This window comes from Struthio camelus, chromosome 3, assembly GCF_040807025.1.
Source record: "Struthio camelus isolate bStrCam1 chromosome 3, bStrCam1.hap1, whole genome shotgun sequence".
Taxonomy (NCBI): Eukaryota; Metazoa; Chordata; class Aves; order Struthioniformes; family Struthionidae; genus Struthio; species Struthio camelus.
In genome coordinates, this window is record NC_090944.1 from 14,575,464 (window position 1) to 14,593,832 (window position 18,369).

The 18,369-nt window shown below is 36.3% G+C and overlaps 1 protein-coding gene across 4 annotated transcripts in view; it reads left to right on the plus strand.

Moving 5' to 3' along the window:
• CD2AP (CD2 associated protein) overlaps nt 1-18,369 on the plus strand; it is an 88,379-nt gene that overhangs the window by 43,751 nt on the left and 26,259 nt on the right. For all 4 annotated transcript variants that reach the window (XM_068937020.1, XM_068937021.1, XM_068937022.1 and 1 more), the window contains 5 exons: nt 3,249-3,349; nt 8,254-8,374; nt 10,919-11,106; nt 14,379-14,487; nt 18,197-18,288. In XM_068937020.1, coding sequence (XP_068793121.1) covers nt 3,249-3,349; nt 8,254-8,374; nt 10,919-11,106; nt 14,379-14,487; nt 18,197-18,288 — 611 coding nt within the window. The remainder of the gene's footprint in view (nt 1-3,248; nt 3,350-8,253; nt 8,375-10,918; nt 11,107-14,378; nt 14,488-18,196; nt 18,289-18,369) is intronic.

Sequence of the window (18,369 nt, forward strand, 5' to 3'; positions counted from 1 at the left end):
CCTCTAAATTAGTCTGGCTTCATCTCTATTGTAATGAATTGCAGGCATTTATGATTAAAGCTTACTTTTTTGTTTTTGTTTTTTTCTTGTTTTAATTTCATAACTTACTGGTTTTGGTATGTTTATGCTCTGAGTTATTGCCCATAAAAGGAAAAGGGCTGCTAGCCATCTTTTAAAGCCCTAAAATGAGCCCACCAGATTTACAAGTTTGTCGAAGCCTTCTCCTAGGCTGCTAATGGCCTTATCTTCAAAAGAACTTTTTTGTGAATCTGCTCTGTATACATTTGTTGGCAACAGCATGTATGTGCCGGTTAGATGCTTACATCAACAGACTTTTGAAAATCTAATCTTGAAGATTAACGCTTTTCCTAGAGTAATGCAGCCAGGTTCCAAAAAGGAATCAGTTTGATCCAATACCAGTTTAACATAGCCTCATACTTGTTCCGGTCTTCTTAACCTTTGAACAATCCTGTCTTTCAACAATTTTCTCTTTCTTGTGCTGACTGCTAGGTGACCATGGTCAGGGTAGTAGATACAATTTGATCTCAAACTCAGCGGTGCTGTGGCCATCCTCATTCCCCTAGAAGAAAATAGTGTTAAGACACCATCCTTAAACAGATGTATTAAGATGTATTATTAATTGTAAAACAATACATATTTTTAAAAACAAAACAGAAAAATCAAAAACACAGAACAGTGTAATTGGCATAATCATGATCTCACGTTTCCATTTTACTAGCTGTTCCCTCTTTCCTGGAAAACTATTTAACAGCTTCTGCAGATCCTTTTTGTTCTTAGCCTCTTTGCCTGGGCAATCACTCACTCCCCTCAAAAGGTTTTTAGTGCTTTAGTCATCTTTCGGTTTCTAGTTCTAACTTGGCAAAATGAGGTTTACAGTGTTAAAAACAAAGTTAAGTGTCTTTAAGAATAACAGCAAGTTTCTCCTGTGTTCTGTCTTAGGTTTTATCTACCTAGGAAGTTCCATGTGTTGTTTTCAAACACAATTCTCATTGAATGTGAACGTTTTATATCAGATGAATAAGCTGCATGCAGTGTTCCTATGAGTTAAATTGCTGTATTTATTCAGGAAAATAGAAATATAGAGGGTGCACTAACTTGTGATAACAAAGGGATGAATTTGCTTTATCTTGCACAAAACAAACAAAACCTCATGTGAGACAAGTTGTTTTGGAAGCAGATGAATTGCTCTGGGGCTACCAGTCCGACAGTCTTGCTCTACTGTATGAAGCTGAAGGATTGTTTTTTACCTGATCAGTTAACTTCCTATGTTAATCTAAGGATTTTCCAAAACTGGAACACCGTACTTCCTAAAATGGATGTAACTGAAAAAAAATACTGCAGTGAGAGCTCCTTCTAGATATGCAATGCATTTGGTTTTTTTCTTTCTTCATTCCCTAAAAACAGAGAATTAAAGTATAAACAGGAGGGCTGAAATTAGATGTAAACCAATGGCCACATGACTTTAATTTACTTTTTTTTTTTTCCTCAAGGTACCAATCTGTCTGTTCTCTTTAAGGTAGAGAAGCATGTGCAGCCATCTCGAATTTTTGCTTGCTTACTCTAGCTTAAGCAAGTAAAAGCAATATAGAGCAGATGTGAAGACAGCCCTAAGCCTGCCATTCAAAGGAGGAGACCTGAAAGGGCAGTAGGAGGTAGTAAAGGCCCATGAACCATTTATTTCAACTTCTGCTAACCTAATGATCCTTCTTGACTGATAATGAATTTCAGCAGAGTAACTAGGAGGGCGTATTATGTGGGCAATGACGTGTCAATAGAGATAACCCATAGACCTTTATAAAATTTTTGCTTTATTTCCTACTTTTTTTTTTTCTCTTGAGAGTAGAGGTCATATACTAGTGTGTAGGAAAATGCTTCTTAATTAGGTGAGCCCTCAGAAATTTTAGATGCTGAATATTACTCAGACCTCTGGGTTGCTTCGTACTGAGAAGACTGGGTGTGGCAGTCTCCAAACTTCTGACTTTGGATCTCCAACAGTACTATAATAGGACAAGGAACACATTCAGAGGTTGTATTTCTATTTGTCATGTTTTCACTTAGCTAATCTTAATTGCTGAAGTTTGAGAATGGATGGAGTGCAAAGTGTAAGAGGAAGTATAGGAATTATACAGCCGCTATGAGCTTCACCACTTAAACAAATGTAATCTATATAAAGTCTTTTATTTTTTTACTGTTTTTTTCACTTAAACTTGGTGGTAGATTGTTTTGAGGGGAGGGATAAGGAGTTAGTGTAGAGTATGTATGGAGCTCAAGATGATGGTTGCCTTCAAAAGTTTGCGGGCTGTTGTGTTCTGGAAAAGGCCTGGAAGAGATGGCCTTTGAAGAAGAAAAGCCTAAAAGCCTGTGCTATGTGTAGGATAATTGTGTAATCTTAGGTTCACACATAGGTGGCTGGTGAGGTTGTTGGAAGCCAGCTGAATGTTTTCCCCTGCCAGTGTGTTATCGTATCTTTAATGTCTGCACGGCTTAAATGACTTGTGGCAAACAGTCTGTCAAATACTATTTATTTTAGTTTTGCCTTTGTGAAACACTGCTAAATGAAGTATAGATCTAATTTTCCAACTCCATACTGGCACTGGGAAAAAGTGTGTGTATGTGTGGGGTTTTTTTTGTGTTCTTTGATGAAATTAATTTGGATTTTGAAATCGGAGCAAGACAAATGTTAACATTACCCCAAACCTGTAATTAGCACAATCTTCATTATAAGGCAGAATTTTAGTGTTATGCAGAATAAAACCCTTGTTATTTCTCTTGGGACTGCTTAAACATTGAGGTCTCAAATTTTGCCGATTTTTTTTCTTTCAGGCAAGTGCTAATGCTGTAACTGACTGCTATTGTGATTCTTCCCGATTTTAGTCAGGAAATAGCTTGAAAATCATTGAACTGTGTGCTTATCTGACTTGCTTATGTCATTGTATTTTTTATAGCATATTGGTAATTGGCAGTGTAATGTTTACCCATTTGTAATTGGGAGTGTGGGAAACAATATTTTCAAGCTGCGTCTAAGGTACAGCTACCTAGTTTAAGTGGGGCAAGCAAACTGGAAAACTCGAGACAAAACTCATGTAGTTAGCTTTTTGTGATGATTTCCAAGTGTTCTAGTCAAGTTTGATCCTCAGGAGAGGGGAGCGTAAAAAAAATAATTCTTTTTAAGTGTTCTTATTTTTGTGTGTGTGTGTGGTTTCCCCCCCCCCCCCCCCCCTTGTCAGGGTCCAAGAAGCGGCAGTGTAAAGTGCTGTTTGAATACATTCCGCGGAATGAGGATGAACTGGAACTCAAACTGGGGGATGTTATTGACATCAGTGAAGAGGTAAGCTGTTTTACAGAACTGATCATCTCTTCATTTGACCAAAAGTGAAATTGTTTTTTGGCAGAATACTTGAATTACAACAATACTGGAGAAAGCGTAGGAAATCTGAAGGCTGAAATTGATAGTTTAGAAGTTCTTTCTCTCAGGTTCTAATCCTAAATCAATACATACTAGATGTGTAAAGGAAGTATTTGATCTTTGCAGCAATTAATTATGATCCATTACATTGACTTCTTTTTCTAAAGGCTCTTACAGTTCTTTGGCCCTGTCTGTGATCCTTGCTTCTAGGGCAGTTAAGCTGAAAAACATTTGACCAGTTGCCTATAACTCTACATACTCTAACTTGGTTTAGGTGAAAAATGTTATTTGACCTGATTTTCCAGTTCTGCGCTTTCCTGTAAAGTCTTTCATCATTCAAACTTTGAACTGATCAAGATAGTAACAGTAGTCAGTGCAACAAGCAATACAAACCCACTTGCCCAAAAATATGGAAGATAAGAACGTGTCATTGAATGCATTTGTATTTCCATTGCTTCCCTTCCCCACTGATTATGAAATACAATTAAAGATCTGTCTTGTTATTCAAAACCTGATGCCAGCAGCCCTATGTATCTGAGAGATCTTTGTTGTTGTTCCTAACTGTATACTTCCTTGGTATCTGTTCCATTGAATAGCAACTTGTGTTGTGGGAGACTTTAACAGGTGGGAAGAATATCTCTTACAAAAGGTAAATCTACATGGAAACCTGTGCAAAAGTCTAGAGTGATCTTGCAAGGAATCCTTTTAGAACTAAATGGAAAACTTCTACCCAGCTTATTCTGTCCTTCACTGGTACAGTCTCTCCTTGCTGTCTCCCTAAGAATCTGAGAAAGGAGAAGATTTTACTTTTTGAGGTAACTTTATGTGATTTCAGTTTTGACATGGATGGCTTCTGTCAAAGAGAGTGCTGACTCTCCAACATGCTGTAGGTTGCTAGGAGTGACTCTTCCGTTCTCATAGCAAAAAAAATGCTATGCCTTTAACTAAACTTAGTGTTTACACTAAGTATTTCTAGAATTTATTCTGTTAGCTTTTTGAGAACACAGAGCAAGTGACTTGTCAAACTTGCTCACTGAAAAACACAATTCATAAACACCATAGTGTGGGCTTCTTGTAAATGAATACTCCAGGGTAACTTCTGGAGTACTAAATCACTAGTTCCATCTGAGAATAATGTACAGATACCGTAGCTGTGACTTTGTAAATAGTTATGTTGGATCATTCAATGGGCTGTACTCGTGTGCAGCAAATTATTGTAGAAACTTCTATTTCAGGTCTTGCATGTTAACATTCTGAATTATTGGCAGGGAGGTTTATCTGATGTATCAGAGAAGAATAAGTAGCCAAACAGAACAAAAAGATCACAGCAATTCTACCTTGATGTACCCCACCTGGCTAATCTTAACAAAGAATAAATATTTCGAAGATGACATACTTCAGCTATTTTCATGATACTCTACAGACCAAGGAAAACCTTTCTATAGCAATCTTTCCCTCAGAAGGAGTGCTGGGAACACATCAATTTCTCTAAAAAAAACAAAACAAAAAAAAATCACTTACAGGAAATCCACTTAGCTTAATGATTTGAAAATACAAACTTGTAGTAGCCAGCTTGTACTACTTACATTGCTACTAGGGCTATATGCTTTTTTCTTTTTTTTAACTATATTTAGGTTATATTCTTCCAGTGCATATGCTCTACACTTGGATAGTCAGTGCCTTTACTCCAGCAGTGTTTTAGTGACTGAATTAGACTGAATTGCTGCGATGAGTTGCTGTATAACTGTGGAGGCAGTTCTGAGGATGACTGCTTATCAAATATTATTAGGTAGAAAAATATTTTAGCTAACTATTAGCACAGAGCTGTTTACATACTGTAGTGTGACAGCTTATGATGCTGTAGGAGATGTGTTTTTATCATGATGTAGGATAAATCTGTTCTACATCTGACATCTGCTTCACAAAACTGTACTAACGGACAAGAAATGTGAAGAATTTTAGAAAATACCATAGGTCGTAGAATATGCTGAGATAATTTGTCTCAGAAAACCCGTCTTCGTTAACGTACAATGGTCCTTGTTTTCCTTTAGATATAAAAGGTGCTATTATATATGCAGATAGACTTATTACTTCAAGGAAAGAGTATTTAGTGACTTTTTTTACAGAGAAAATGATGAAGTGGAACTAACTCCTGCAAGGGGATCATTTCTACCTGTCACCCCTGTAAATTTTCCAGTATTTAACACTTAACAATTGTTTTTACAAATTGGGTAGTTAGTAACTTGCACTAATGTTCATGAAATCGCAGCTGGAGGCAGATAGGTTCAGAAATTAAATGACTAATATTAAAGAGAAAGCAGATTATAAGATCAGAAGTAGCTGTTGGGGAAGAAGGTTGTTGCATTGCGTAGTGGCTGATCTGTAGGGTGGTGGTGCTTCTTGTTTATGTAAACATATACGCTATATATATGTATATTTTAATGTAACATGTAGATTATGAATGCAAAATACACACTTAAAGTGCATGTTACAACTGTATAATTTCCATAAATCTTTTGTTTCTGCTTCATATCTTTCCTTTCCCCTTCCTCCTGCCAGACGCAGAAATAAGTAGTAAATCTATTTTGGTTTATATTATACTTGTAATATTTGCATGCTGTTGTCAAGCATAATCTACTTTTAACCCTGCTGTAAGCTAATTTCATACAACTGTGTTTTATCAGATTGGAGGAAACTGCTTGTTCTAAATTTTTTTTCCTCTTTGCTTGGAAGTCTTGAGTTTCTATCTTTTTATAGAAATAAACTGATGAAATTCACGTACCATACACACAAAAAAAGTACTGATATGAATGTACCAGAACTGTAACTCCCTCTTGTGGAAATTTTATTATGTAGTAAGATTTTTGAAATGGAAGGTTGAGTTCTGAAATCATCACACTTAAGTGTTATAATCCAGAAATCCATAGATGCTTCATAATCCCTACTAAAGTGATTTGAGCCTTATTGCCTGCTTTTTGATGTTGGTTAAAGGCACCTCCTCTGGTAGTATAATTGGTATATAAGTGGCTGAGGTTTGGGGTTTTTTTTGGTTGGTTGGTTTGTTTGTTGCAAGACAGCATGCTCAAGAAACTTTTGTGCTATTTCTGATGGTCTCTCAATTGCCGCTTGCCTTGCTGGTCGGTTCACGGCTTTGCTAGCCTCAGTTCATAGCAGAAGAGGGAATGGAAGCTTGAGTCACTTTCTGTGTCAGAAGCATTAAAAGTCCCCTGCTTTTGGCTCTTTGATGGCATTCATGAGTCAAGTTTTAGTTTTGTGTAACATATTTTAATTTTGAGTACTGTAGCATGTGAAGCAAGAGGAGCTAAAGCCCAGTCAGCACTTGTCAGTGGTCTGTGCTTCAAATTTTGTTTGGAGGACCAAATTCTCAATTTGAACCATCTAGAGAAAAAGCTATATTTGAGAACCAAAATGTCTTTAAAACGAGAGATGTTCTTTTTTGTTCTATGCCTCTCTTTGCGGCTGCCAAGTTTTGCATGCGATTCACTTGCCTGGAGATAGACATAATTTTTAAACATTAGCCTGTGTCAGGCATAGTGACCTAGAACACAAGACTAAAAAAAGATTATGTAAACAACCACTGTTGCTTTTTTCTTCTGCTGCTTTTCTTTCTCATTTAAAAACATTTTCCAGTCTCAAAATAGAGCAACTAAAATTAAATATTTTGAAAACTTGTTTCATTCTTGAGAGTGTTTTTTTTTTTTTTTCCAGTGGTGCTCATTAGGCAGGTAGCCTCAATTTAGAGATGTCTTGAAAACTGTTCGTAAACAAATTGAAGAGCCCAATTCTTACAGGATCTGCTGGCAACTATCTGCTACACAGGCCTAGCTTCTATTAATTCTGCTTTGACTGGAGGATTTTCATAAGTTCCTCCAGTAAATTTTGGAGCATTGCAGTGAACTTACGCACCAGGAATCCGGCCACATAACAGAGTATTGCAGAGTCATTGTGTTCTTGAGTTGCTGAGCAGGTGTCCAGTGTGAAAATAAGTTGCATTGTGGATAGCAAAGCTAACAAAACTTGGCATCCGGCAGGTTTGTACATGAAGGACTTTTGCATGTGGCCAGAAAATCTTTGCGTCTCTCAGCTGTTGTTGTTGGCAGGCCAGCTGAGTAGGGGAAGGATTCATATCTTCTGGCTGGTTTGGAGCTGTGCATGTGCTGTTTGGCCAACTGTCTCCTGCCAGAAAGAAAGGATAGCAGCTTAGTTGCCTATTACTCTATAATGTTAAGGACTTTTCTCTATTCTATCCAATGAAACTTGTTGAAATTTTATATTTGAAACTTGATCAAAATTGCTTGAAGCTGGCCAATGAATACCAGGCCAGCGGAAAGGGGGAGAGCGGAAAGTGAACAATACAGAAGAGACAGGTGGGCAGCAAGGCTGAATGAAAATTTCCTTGCGAATCCAAGATGCAGGTAAAAATCTTTATTCTGTAATCACTTTAATATATTCTTTCTCTGTGAAGTGAATAATACTTGTTGTTCTGTGTTTTTTTCTGAGAGAACTGACATTTTGCTGCTCCTCTGGATTAATTGGTGTAGGACTGGTCTTACGTTTCAGGATCATTGGTGTGGTGATAGAAGTGACAGGCAATGATTTTCTTGTTCTTCTTTGGCCTAGTGGTTCTACATCTTTGGCAGATTTCTTTTGAGGAGAAATTATAGTCCCTTGAACTCTCCCAGAGTTATAAGTGACACATATGTATTTCTAAAATTGCTTAGTTTACAATAGTTGAATGTTGAAACAGCAGTTGTATTTGGGTTTACTTTTGCTTTACTGGTAATGTGCAAAATCTTTCTACGCAGGTAGAAGAAGGCTGGTGGAGTGGAACACTAAATGGCAAGTCAGGATTGTTTCCTTCAAACTTTGTGAAAGAATTGGAATTGATGGATGATGGAGAAACACAGGATACTCTGGATGACACAGGTGGTAAACTGATTTGTTGTAAATCCTTACCAGAGTCATTTTACATTTTCTGTTTAACTTGGAACATTATGGTTTTAGTGGAACAAAGGTAGTAAAGAATTCATGCTTCCTGGGAGCCTGCCTGAGTGTGTTTTTTCTAGAAAATATTGCTACTGAGGATTGAAGTTGTGTAATTTTCTTCTAATACATTTCTAATAAAATTAGAATTAAGGCAATTCCTTGATCTTACAAATATGTATTCTGCATTTTATTACTAGAAATTTTATCATATTTGCAGGGGGAGCTTTTGCAATACTGGGATATAAAATTATATTTTAATTCAACAGTTTTTTGCTTTAGCATCTCATTATCCTAGACATGAGTCTGCTGACATTGAAAACTCAAGCTTCTGACCATGTTCAGTTGAAACTTAAAATGTATAAACCAAACCATTTAAAGAGCCTCAACTTAAAACGAATCCTGGGAAGAAGGCCTCGGTTTCTTACTATATTTAATTCTAAGCATAAAGTGTTTTCGATGTACGTTCTAACTAAAATATAAAAATGGACAATGGATCAGACATACTGCTTGGTGGTTTTTTTTTTAGACAGTATTTAAATTCAGCCATTCATTTAGGGCTGTGACTGTATAGCTAAGATAGAAGTAGAAGTCTCTGCAGTTGAACAGAAGTTGTATGTTGAGTGGGTGCCAAGCAGGTGCATACTCTAAAGGAAATGGCTTGGTCCTTTCCCTTGAAACTGTACTTTAGAGACACACAGCCTTTGAAGACCTGTTTGAAGGCTGGGGACTCGTGACGTGATACTGCTGAAATGAGAACATTCTTTGTCCATGGTGTCTTACAGCCATCTTTAGGCATTAATTCCCTTGATAACGTTTAAAGGACAAAGATTTTTGTAGTAATGTGCACTCTCATTTACAATGTTCTCTGTTACTTGTTTCTGACAAGGATGTGCTCACAGATGGGAAAGAAAAATCTGGCTTGAATAATTTTTTTTCTTTTTCTTCTTCTGTAAATTCTGGAAACAGTTGAAATAATGCTAACCATGAATTCTTTGATTTGAGCAGTCCCAAATGGTTCAATAGCTATCTTATTGGAGTTCAAGATCACTAAGTTTAGTGGCACCTGGTAAGATAAATTTACAAATACATATCTCAGTCTTAAGTCTCATTGATCTATTTAGGAATTAACAGTAGTTCAAAGTGATTGTATTTTCTGTCAGTAACTAACACAACGTGACTTCCACCTTCTCACACCCCCAAAGGGTTTTATTTAATGCTCAGTACTTCACAGTCAGGATCTCAAGTATATCTCTCCCCATTCCTGAGAAACAAAGTGCCACATTGACTGAGCTGTGTTCTTTCAAACAAAGATGCAGCTTGGAATATTCTCATTAATGAAATTTCTGGTTATCTTTTAGACATGTAAGAGGAGGAGCAACTAAGTAAAGAATACCGTGGTTGAGAAAAGATGAGAAATTGAAGCTAAGAGGGTGTGCAATATCACAGTATTATCAAAATCCCTTAAATTTATAACTGAAGGAAGAAATCTGCTTAAATCTTTATTGCAGTTCCCAGGCATTTGTACACTAGAAAGAACTTAGTTGAAAGGCTAAAAGCTTATATGGAAACTATTTTGAGTTTGAGTTGCAAAGTTCTGTAGCTTTCAGATGACTTTCTTGTGGAATTCTGCACTTACAGGTAGTTTGTCTATAAATACTAGTTTGTAGGTTTTAAGAGATTTGAGCAATAGACAAATTAAACAAGTGTTGTCTTAGCGGCTTCTAACACCTACATTCAGTTCTTCTCTGAACTTGGTTTTTTGAGGAAGAATAAATTTTGCCCTTTAAATTTGAAAGATGATGAAAAGAATCCTAAATACATGTGTTTTCTAACAGTGATTAAATCAAATGACTATATCTGAGTTATTTTTAATGAGTTAAACATATATGTCCTGAAGTGTTATCAGGTTTAAAAGTTACCCAAGTCGTAATTAATAAGAAACTTTCTCAGATATTTTAGTAGTTCGTTTTGAGGAATAAAAAGGTTTCACTTCAGTGCCTTAATAGATGCCACTTTCTGTTCCTGAAACAAAATTTTCTTTTTGCTGTAAAAGTGTGGTAGGACTCGATATGGGCTCATTGTGGATCTTACTGGTAATTGTTTTCAGCAGCTATAGCTGTGCAGCAGTGGACAAGCTTTTATATGCAATGTTGAACAACACACTTTCAAAAGAATGCGCAAGCAATGGTTCATAAAATTAATGAAAAATTTAACGTTGATAATAACAGATTGCGCAGTTTGGATGTTATCTGAAATGATAAGAAAAAATAGTGATCTAATTCTAGTTGCCAGAAAATTCAGTGCAATAATAGTGGCATTTGAAATGGTCTTATGCTTAATCCTACAACTAGAAGAAAATGCAGGGGATGAGAACTGTAATAATATACTTTGTACTAATCTTGCTAGATTGTCTGACAGCTGTGTGACTTTTCCCTAAGAGAAAAGAAATAATTTCAGATATTAAAACTCTTTTTCTAATTTCAGAGTCTGTTTTCAGCGGTCCTACCTCACCTGTGGCCTCTCCGGGAAATGGAAGCGAACCTGGATCTGGACCAATTGCACAGCCAAAGAAAATCCGAGGTGTTGGGTTTGGAGATATCTTTAAAGAAGGCTCAGTGAAACTTAAGACAAGATTGTCCAGTAATGAATCAGAAGATAAAAAGCAAGATAAGGTTTGCAGTGGTTCATGTTATTTGAGAGTTTCCTGAATTAGACAGCATGTCTTGCAGATACTAAATACATTGGTCACTTTAAAATGTGTCAATATTATTCCATAATCATACCTTAATCATTTCATGGGGTAACCAGAAAGTCAAGAGTAATCTCTTGCATTTAAAAACAAACAAAACAAACCCAAACTTTTTTTTATAGTGATTTATACTTAATGTTGGTTCGAAAAGGACTATTCAAATGTATTGATGTTTAAAAAATTAAAGAGGAGAAAATAAAGTTGTTATGAAAGTGATCATGTGGAAGCCGTATGGGTTAAGAAACAGTAAATTCTCTAAAACATCTACAGTATTAGGACTGTGCTAAGACTAGTGATAAGTGAGTGCAGTAGGTTTTGTTGCTTATCTTTATTTGAAAAAGTAGAAGAATTTCTTTAGGCTGTTTTGGGGATCCTTGACCTCGCAATAAAGAGGGAATGAAAGGGAATGGGGGATGTAGTCAAAGTATTCATCACTTCTTTTCATGATGTCCAGAAGTGCAGAGAAGGGTGGTGTGGTTGTGGTTGGGTTTTATTGTTGTATGTGTGCGAGCGCTTATGCACGTGTATTTTTTTTCTTCTGATCTGGGACAAGACGTCTACATCTTTCTATACCGATTGTATGTGACCTTTAAAACAGATTCCCCTCCCCTCTGCCCCCTACATTTTGAGGGGTGTTGAGATTGCTGTACTAGCTGTCATGCATAATGGCCGATGTCTTCTGAAGGTAGAATTGCAATGGGGCACTTCTGTTCTCAACTCCTAACATAAAGCTTAGGAGAGAGCGGATGGTGTAATTACCGTAGTTTGAGTTTTATTTTGATCTGAATTTGAGAGCATTTTTATCCCTCTGAGGCAAAACAGCAATGCTAATGTCTTTTTCTTGAACTTATGCATAGTTTATAGCAAGAGTTTATGTATGGGTCTTAGGCTTTTGATAAATTAAAGTGAACTCAAATAATTCTGTGTTTCAGTTTTTACTCAGGAGTAATTAACAGTAATTAACTGAAAATTAACAGCATATTTCTGCATTACTTCTCAGTCAGTTCCCTTGACTGATCTGATCTCCTCTGCCTCCGTAGAAACGGCTGTGTTGGGGCAATGCATAAGGTGAAGTGATAGCAAGGAGGAGAGAGTTGTCAGGCAGAGGGTAGGGATGGAGGCTTCTGATTCTTCTCTCTCCATAGCAGTACTGAGACAAATGCTCATCAAACCATAGACAGTCTGTGCATCTACTTTGTTTCTATATTGGTCAAAGCTTCAGATGATTCAGAGTACCAAAATTACAAGCGTGTCATCTTATGTTTACCTTTTAGGGAACGTGAGCTCCTAATATAGGCACGTTCATTTTCCTCTGCTCTCTCCAGGCCTTTTCCTCAAAGTAGGAGTTCGTGGGAGCGATTCCATCTTTATGTAAATGCAGTCACAGCAGGGATTCAGGAACTAGCTTTCACTTTGTTTTCTTGTCGTAGGATTAATTGTTCAAAACTTTTGGAGTTTTCAACTTTCAAACTTGTATCTTGGGAGTATAATTATCCTTTTTAAAATACGTTAAAATAAGTCTGCTCAGCCATTATAAACTGCGTTACTGACTGCGTATAAGCACTAAAATATGTTGGCGCTTTATTTTGTTAGTTGGCTTGTCTGGTAACAGGCTGTTACAGGCTGTTTCTCAACAGAGCAGGAAATGAAGTGAGAAAACGGTTTTACAGGGCTTAAAAACAATGAAATAAACAGTTGAGTTTTGCATTTAACGTTCCACTTATCTTTTGTACCTTGCCAAAATCATCCTACAGGCAAACGGAGAACAACGTGAACAGCAGGGAGTTAATTCTAATTAAGACGGATGGATTCTTAATATTTGTACTTGACTCGCTTTGTAGTTAAGTGGAGGGATGATGGAAGGGCATTCTCCGTCTTCAAGCCAGGAAGGGAAAAAGTTGTCTTTAGGAAATTCTGGAGCAGAGAGAGCTTTCTTCTCAGGGCCTGGGAGACTATTCAATGCAGGCAGGCAGAGCGCTCATATGTTTCAAGCGCTCAAGAGCATATGTGCTGTTGCAAGCTACAGTAAGATAAGTTTTAGTTAATTCCAGGATCCTGGCTGCATTCAGGTTATTTATATTCTGTCTACCTAAACTTTCTCTTGCACTTGTAATTGCATCTTATTTTGGAAGGAGGGATGTAGAAAACTATTTTCATGTCCTTTTAAATGTATTTAATCTCACAGGTGGGTTATTTTAGTGCTTCCTTTATATAGTGCTCTGGAGAGAGTTAAATTGCATATGCACTCCAAAAGTGTCCTAAATGACAAGCTTCTTCTATGGTATGTCATAGGTATCAAACACCAGCCCACAGACAAGATCTGTTTTTGAGGAGAGTAAATCTAGTTTCTGTGGCGGTAGAAGGTCTGTGATGTTTAATTGTAAATAGAAAATGAGCAGAGGCAATAGGATTTTTCACGTCAGTAACCCTGTTAGGGTGGCTCAGGTAAGCACTGATTATCGGATAGCATTTGGCATTTGTAGCTCATATGATTGTGAAGAAAAAGATGTACCTGAAATTGTCTGAATCGTCCTGAGAGCTCAGTAAATCTGAAATGAAAGTCAGAATAACTGTTTTGGTTAGATATTAACTCTGAAATGTGGTACCAGTTGAGATATCTTCATGGTTTTTTTTGGTACAGAAGAAATCTCTAGTGAATGTTTTTGTTTTGTGTTCTGTAACAATTGCTAGGAGTGCAAAGAATTTAGAGCAGCTGCTTTTAAATGCTCTTACAGCTCTGTGAGTAGTTAAAACTTAATTGCTTCTGCAGCAGAGATGATGTATGGTTGCTGTATATTCCTGCTTTATTCCAATGCAAAGTAAACATGATTAGAGTGAATTGCCTCCAGCAATGGTATCGAATAATCAGTTCTGTTCTGCACTGAAGCAGGCACTTTCAGGGTAACTGTACTCAAGATATTCAAATATGATTGCAAGACTGTATATATCTGACAATGTCCTGAGGCTTGCTTCCAGTTTGGAAGCTGCCTACTTCATCTTTATTCAGTAGGCACAACTTTTATTGCACTGACCGTAATGAACAAGTCAAATAGTTAATGGAAACATCTCAGTTAGCGCATCACTTAAAGGCAGAAATTCATGTTTCGACTAATGAAAACTTGAGTGTGTCTGGTAGCTTAATTAAAAATAAAACTGAAAAGGAATTTTTATTAATGCAGTTCTGTTTCTCTCTAGCCACCATCTAATCATCCACCTGGAACAAAACTAATGCATTTTCCTAGTATCACAAAAGTGGAGAACTCATCAGAATCAACAAAATCAGAACCTGAAAGTAAGCCAAAAGGTAAGGTTAATCATTATTTGCATCTATTACCTCATCATCCTCTATAGAGTAGTGTAGAGTTGTCAAAGCAGGTTTTGTTTTTCCTGTTTAAAATCTTAAACTTTTCTCTATACTGAGCACTTGTGTAATGCCTTTTACCTTTAAGGAGTTCTGCAAAGACAAAGTAGTCTGAAAGAGTTTTTGCTTACATTTTTGTGGAAGCTGAATGAAAGAGATTTTTATGAGGACGTTATCCAGCAGAAAGTAAGACTAGGGTATTAATTTTTATTGCAGCAGCTACTTTACATTAATTTGCTATGTTGACATACTTAAACTGACCTTCATTCTATCTAGCTTTCAGTGTTTAGCTGAGATGCTGAAAATCTGTAGCTGTGGAATAGTCCATTTACTCAATTTCTGTCTCTAGCTATAAAATTATCTTTATTTTCAGGATTTATTGTGGAGTATCTAGTGTGCATGTTGTATTAATTGTAAAGTCATTGTATTTCATTGAAGTCTGTTCTCCAGGTAATCCACTTCTATTGCTCTCCTGTGAAAAATAAGTTACTTCTAAAACATAACTTCATTTTGCTGCTAAATTGCATAATTTTAACTAGAGAGATTTTTTTTTTTAAAAAACTCTAAGCCAGCTCAAAGCTTTTTGTGGGAATGCCAACCCTGTGTCAAAATCAACTTTTGTTATCTGACCTGTGGACAGCTCAGCCTAATTCCAGAAAAGATACTTTTTTTCAATGTCTTTATTGTAGTTTAGGCATTAAAATAAAAATGCATCTTAAATTCCTTATTTTGATGTAAGTGGGTTATTTCACTTGGAATGAATAACTTGCAGAATTAGTAAAACTAAAACAAATGTTTGACTTTTTCCCTGTATTTATGAGCTGCATAATCAAGCAGAACAGGACACTAAGTGCTGGATTTGTTGGTAAAAGCCCTAGCTTATCTGTAGCTATAGCAGTGTAAGGCATCCATGCCATTTTAGCTGACTTTTCTTTGTTGAGTTGGATAGCTGTAAATAGCATGACCACGTTTATAAATACCTGATTACTTGCTAGGAGTGCTTGATGTAATGGGCTAATAGTAGTTAATTATTAAACTTTGCCATTATAAGGCAAAGAATGAATCAAATTAGGTGTGATATATTCAACTGATGGAAGCTATTGCTTACTTGTAACTTCTAAATCTTTACTAAACTTTAAAACGGAATAGTTTGGGGATCTTGCTTTTGAACCATTCTAGTGCTATTGCTGTAAATGCTTTTCCTGCACAGCCAACAGGACAGTGTGCAGTACTGCACATCATGAAATTTAACTTGGCTAAAACTTCTGAATAAAAATTAACTGAAGTCTGGCTAAAAAGTCTAATAAAGTTGGAAGGTCCATATTGAAGAAACATTTTGTATTTAGCTTTTTTCATAATTTCAGATGCATTTCATGCTAAAAGTATGGAAGTTGGACTAATCCAGTAGCCATGCCATGCTGAGCTGTTTGATTCAACCTCTGCTCCCCAAAAAAACAAAATAATCTGAAAGGAACATAAACATTTTAGCAAAAGATGTAGTAGGAGAACAGAATAATGCCTAAGAGCATCGTTTACCCTTCAAAAGAAAACTTTGTTTTCTTTCTTAGTGTTTTTATTTTAATGTAGACCTTATTCTTATAGCTTGTGTGTATCATCCTCTGTTTTGAGACATTGAACACAGATTATTTGTTAACATAGTTTAAAACAAACAGATCTCTCAGCTGTTTAGACTATCGTGGCCTTTTTGTGTGCCTCTTCTATTTCTGGCAAGCTTATGACTTTTATTTTTTATTTTTTTAACAAAATATTTTTATATACTACCAAAGACGAAAACAATTTGATCTCTTCCCCCCCTCCCCATTTATGTTAGAGTACATCATCCATGATTCTGCTACTGTTATTAGTCCTGAGTCTTTGGAAAAGATGTAATTTTAAACTACAATTTGATTCAAAATAGCTGCTAACATTCAGTTTTAATATTATTATTTTTAAATACTGTGTGCTATTTAAGTGCTAGAAAATGAAACTTGTCATCATCTCAACTAGTGTGTGAGCCCGATATTTGGTAAATAAGGTGGTGGAATGGCAAATTGTAAATAGGCTCAGCCTCGCCAGGAGAATTTTTTGGGAGGAACTGACTGCCAGGTCTTGCAGCCCGGCATGTACAGATAACTTGACAGTCTGCAGAGTTCAGCACACTTGGGAATTCCAGCCTTCCCAGCATCATGGTCCAGAGTGAAAAGTTCCCTTTCTGACATAGTTTTCTGTGTATTATGGGGCTTTTTGTGTGTGTGCGGAGGCAGGAGGGTGGTGCATGGAGGAGGAGATAAATGAAGAATTGTGTAGTTCAACTACGCTGACAAAAATCTCCCACGCATTAAGGAAATGCATATATTTTTACAAAATCAGGACGTGTATAAATGTATTAGATTTGAAACCAGGCTAATGAGTAAAATTCCCTGATTTTGATAGATATCTGCAGTGTAGCTGTTGTTTGTTCTATTTCTTTTAGGGTTAATGTGATATTTGGCACTTAATTTAAAGTATTCTTCTCTTTAACATTCCTCTGTTTATAATGCTGTAAATCTTCACAGGCTGCAGTCTTAAGTTTAAATGCAACTCATTATGTTTGGTGGAGGTTTTTTTGTTTTGTGGTTTTTTTTCTCTTACCATCCGGCAAAAGTCAATCATTAACGAGTTGACTTGCAGACAATGGCAGTGATGATGCTAGATGTTGAACTACCCTTTAACTGGGAGTTCACGCAACCTCTTCCTTGTGCATGTTACCAGCCTCGAAGACCTGATGTGTCATGCAGACACACTTTTGTTCGCTGCTTCTTCCTTAAGCTGTTAGTTGTAGAAATCCAACTTTTTTTGTGTGTTAAATTTTAAATTTGTTGGGCTTAAATAAGGTGCTAAATGTGTTTTGTGATTAAGACTTCTATACTAATTGATCTTATTTATCACCTAGCTTTCCTTTGCCATGAATAAAAAACAAACCTTCCTGCTTTTCCAATTGAAATTATTTTTACAATTTTAAAAGGAGTAGTTATTGAGCTGTACCAAATAGGTAGAAAAGAATTATTCTTTCTGCTTTTGCAAAGAGTCTGACTGTCAAAATTAATTATTCAGATGAGCTCTGGTTTCAGGTGGTTGGCCAAGGAATTTCATTCCTTCAGTTACTTGACTTCAGAGTTTCAGCAAATGTCCTTCTTGGGTATTTGACACTTCTGTAACTGTATGTATTGATAAAGGATGTCACCATTAAATATTTACAAGTATTTAAGTAAAACTGTAAACCTGAAATTTAGATCAACTCTGAAATTATTAAAAAAAAAAAAAACTCAGTAAAAAACAAAGCAGCTGATAAAGTGGAATATATATGTAACTGGGAGGTTTAGACAGGCTTTTGCTTTCAACTGACTAGACTCTCGCTTCTCTCTCAGAAGTCAGACCACCATCCGCTGACTGCACAAAGACTTATCTCCCCCTCTCTAAATACCACCATATTGTTATTTTTTATTGTGATATGAATTACACAGTGAACATTTGTAGAACAGTCTCAGAGGGCTGGTCTGGAAGAGAAGTTTGTTAACTTCTGAACTCTCCTTTAGTCAACACAAGGGAGCTGTTTTTATGAACCTGAATACCCATGTTATGGAAGTGTAATAATTGTGCTGCTTTGTTTCAGCCAAGGAATATTGCAGGACAATATTTGCCTATGATGGCTCAAATGATGAACTCAGTTTTAAAGAAGGAGAGATTATTCAAATAATCAGTAAGGTAAGATATTCAGTCTGCTTTAATAATTTATAACTTTTGCAGGTTTTGTAGAAGTAGGTGAAGCATAAATGTGAGAACAGG